Source organism: Camelina sativa, chromosome 11, assembly GCF_000633955.1.
Source record: "Camelina sativa cultivar DH55 chromosome 11, Cs, whole genome shotgun sequence".
Classification (NCBI taxonomy): Eukaryota; Viridiplantae; Streptophyta; class Magnoliopsida; order Brassicales; family Brassicaceae; genus Camelina; species Camelina sativa.
This window is the reverse complement of record NC_025695.1, coordinates 34,848,977-34,852,428: the sequence shown is the minus strand read 5'-3', so window position 1 is coordinate 34,852,428 and position 3,452 is coordinate 34,848,977. Positions and strand designations below refer to the sequence as shown.

Genomic DNA, 3,452 nt, shown 5'->3' with positions numbered 1-3,452 from the left:
TTAGCAAAATTTGGTTGTAGAAATATTGTGTTTTATTCGGATTCTATGTCGATGCCTCCATGGCTTAGTTCAACTTTGTATCATCCAAACATTAGCTAAATTAATAAAATGACCAAGAAAAAAAAGTTGAGAATTTGAAAACTAAATATATTAAAAATTGTTATTTAAAATATAATAATTTATAATTTAGTTCTGCCGTATACCGCAGATGAAAACTTAGTTATATAGATTTTTCTATAAAAAGATAAATAATAAAATCAGCGGATAATTTAGAAGATTCATCAATTATCGCTAAAAACAAAACAATTAATTTTGGTTTGAAAGACCAAATAGGTAAAACACGACATCTATATCATCACTTTACTGGTTTCGCTTTTACAAAATAACTACTGGGCCGATTCAGAAAGCCCATTAAACATTTGATTTTACATAAACAGTGACGAACGTTTAATAATCATCTTCCTCGTTTACGATTTAGGTCTTCATGTGACGGCCAAATTAGCAATTTTCCCGGTGAAATTTTCGAAAGCTCAAAAAACACATAACAAAACCATCGCGCCAAACACAAACTCAGCTTAATTTTTTCGAAAAACTCGAAAATAATCACAGAGACCGCCAAAAATTTCAATCTTTATTCCAAAAAAATTCCCCAAAAATGTCTCTTCGCTTCTTCTCTTTTTCTCACCCATCTCTCTCCTTCCTTCTTCTCATCCTCAACCAAATCTCATTGGTCTCTCACCTGAATCCATGGCCGACGACGGTAAGGAGAACTGCGTTAGATTGACAAGAGCAGCGACGAAACGAAAAGCAGCCGTGGCGGCGGCGACCATAGACGAAGAACGAATCAACAAGAAGAAGAGAGTCGTACTCGGAGAGCTTCCTAACTTATGCAACATCAAGAAGCCTCGTAGAAAAGCAACTAAGGTTATTACAACGAAACAGAAGAACCCAGTTTCGATTCCGACACTCGCAAACACAAACTTAGACATTGACACGAGATCTGATGATCCTCAGATGTGTGCTCCTTATGTTACTTCAATCTTTGAGTATCTTCGTCAATTAGAGGTAAATAAACAAAACCCATCTCTAAATTTTACAACTTTAGAAGGAAGAAAAAAGAAAAAGCATTGAGTGGTTTTGCTTTGATTTCAAAATTCAGGGGAAAGCAAAGTCAAGGCCTTTGATTGATTACATTGAGAAGATTCAGAAAGATGTAACTTCGAGTATGAGAGGAGTTTTGGTTGATTGGTTAGTTGAAGTTGCTGAAGAATACAAACTTCTCTCAGAGACTCTTTACCTCGCTGTCTCTTACATCGATAGATTCTTGTCTCTCAAGACTGTTAATAGACAAAGGCTTCAGCTTTTGGGAGTTACTTCTATGCTTATTGCTTCGTAAGATTACTCTTTCTCTTGTTTGTTTTGTTTTGTTTAAATCTCACTTTGTGGGTTTTTGTTGTTTGTTTATTTGTTTTTTTTTGGGTTTTGGATTTTGTAGAAAGTATGACGAGATTACTCCTCCAAATGTGAATGACTTTTGTTACATCACAGACCATACTTACACGAAACAAGAGATTGTTAAGATGGAAGCTGATATACTTCTTGCTCTGGAGTTTGAATTAGGGAACCCAACAAGCAACACATTTCTAAGGTTAGATTCTGATTCTTTTTTGTTTGTTTGTGTTGTTCATTGTCTAATTGGTTATGTATCTCACTGTGTTTTTGTTTTTGGTTATGTTTGTTTTGTGCAGACGGTTCACAAGGGTTGCACAAGAAGATTTCGAAGTAAGCACTCTTTTTAAATTGTGTCGTTTGCAATGTATAGAGTATCAATTGCTAAGACTTACCGTTTCTTTTTTCTCTTTCTTTTAGATGTCACCTTTACAGATGGAGTTTCTTTGTAGCTATCTTTCAGAGTTAAGCATGTTAGACTATAACTCTCTGAAGTTTCTTCCATCTATTGTGGCTGCTTCAGCTGTTTTTCTCGCTAGGTTCATCATCCGTCCAAAGCAACATCCCTGGGTAAGGCATTTCTTGCAAAGCGGATCTCGTTCTAATTCTATGTACACTAGTTTTATATAAGAAACTAAAGCGCTGGTGTTGAATGTAGCAGAATGTAATGTTAGAAGAATACACAAAATACAAAGCGGGTGATCTCAAAGAATGCGTGAGAATGATACATGACTTGTATCTGAGTAGAAAAGGTGGAGCGTTACAAGCTATAAGAGAGAAGTACAAGCAGCATAAGGTAAAACTAACTACTTTGTGATATGATGATTTGAGTTGAATGTGAAACACCAATGCCCTTTTGATTTACATGTTTTCTCTCTCTGTCTATTTTGTTCATCGCAGTTCAAGTGTGTGGCGACAATGCCTGTATCGCCAGAGCTGCCTCTTACGGCTTTTGAAGATGTCAACATTTAGTGAGAACTTTTGGTCATCGGCGAAGATAGTATGAAACCAGGAAGTGGTTTGTTGGTCTCTTTTCTTTGTGGTTTGGAGTTTGTACATATCTTAGGACTACTTTCTAGTTGTGATTAAGTATCTAAACTAATGTTTAAAGATTTTGGTTACATGGGTTCTATTTTTTTACTATTATTTAGGAACATTCCTCAAATTTTTTACCATTTAAAAGTAATATAGTTTCTACATAATAATAAAGTAAAATTTTCTTATAATTTTGCACGAGAATGTGACATTTGACATTCTACATAATTGACATGTGTTCAGTCATCTTTATTTTTATAATTTTGAATATAGTTTAATTTCATTAAACAAAAATTAATAATTTAAAATTATACATTTTGTCATTTAAAATTAATATTTAACAAAAAAAATATTTCCAATTGAACGATAAATAAAACACATTTTGTCATATACATTTAACTCACAATTTAATATAAAACTTAAAAAATTCAATTAAACCACAACTAAAACACACTCAATCATATTAATATAACTCACACTTTAATATAAAACTGAAAGAATTATTTTCAATTAAACCACAAATGAAATCTATTTAATCATATAAATTTAACTCACACTTTAATATAAAACTGAAAGAATTATTTTCAATTAAACCACAAATGAAATCTATTTAATCATATAAATTTAACTCACACTTTAATATAAAGCTAAGATAAAAAAAATATTATCTATTGTCCCTATTGTCCCCAAAACAAATATTCTCAAAATCAATCTATTCTCAAAAATATAATGATGGCACTGGCCAATGCATGACAAATATGGAAACCTTAAAAACCAAAATGAAGAAGAAGAAAAATAAGCCAACCTTGTATTTTCTAAAAAAACTTTCACTCTCTTTCCTATTACATCTATAGTAATTATCATCATTTTATAAGAAACTCAATATTAGTTATAATAAAATAAAGAGTGATTTGCATATACACCTACTTTTTGAAGAACTTCTTTCAGTTTGACATACTTCTTGTTAC

General features: G+C 32.1%; 1 protein-coding gene across 2 annotated transcripts; it reads left to right on the top strand.

Annotated features, from left to right (window-relative positions):
- LOC104725167 (putative cyclin-A3-1) lies at positions 525–2,570 on the top strand. 2 transcript variants are annotated; one of them, XM_019232352.1, is made up of 7 exons: positions 525–1,065; positions 1,160–1,392; positions 1,496–1,648; positions 1,749–1,782; positions 1,870–2,019; positions 2,108–2,245; positions 2,350–2,570. In XM_019232352.1, exons 1-7 carry the CDS (start codon positions 748–750, stop codon positions 2,419–2,421), a joined length of 1,098 nt encoding a protein of 365 aa, XP_019087897.1. In that variant the 5' UTR covers positions 525–747; the 3' UTR covers positions 2,422–2,570. The 2 variants fall into 2 exon arrangements, with proteins under 2 accessions (XP_019087897.1, XP_010442082.1); XM_010443780.2 differs by having other exon boundaries at positions 654–1,065; positions 2,111–2,245.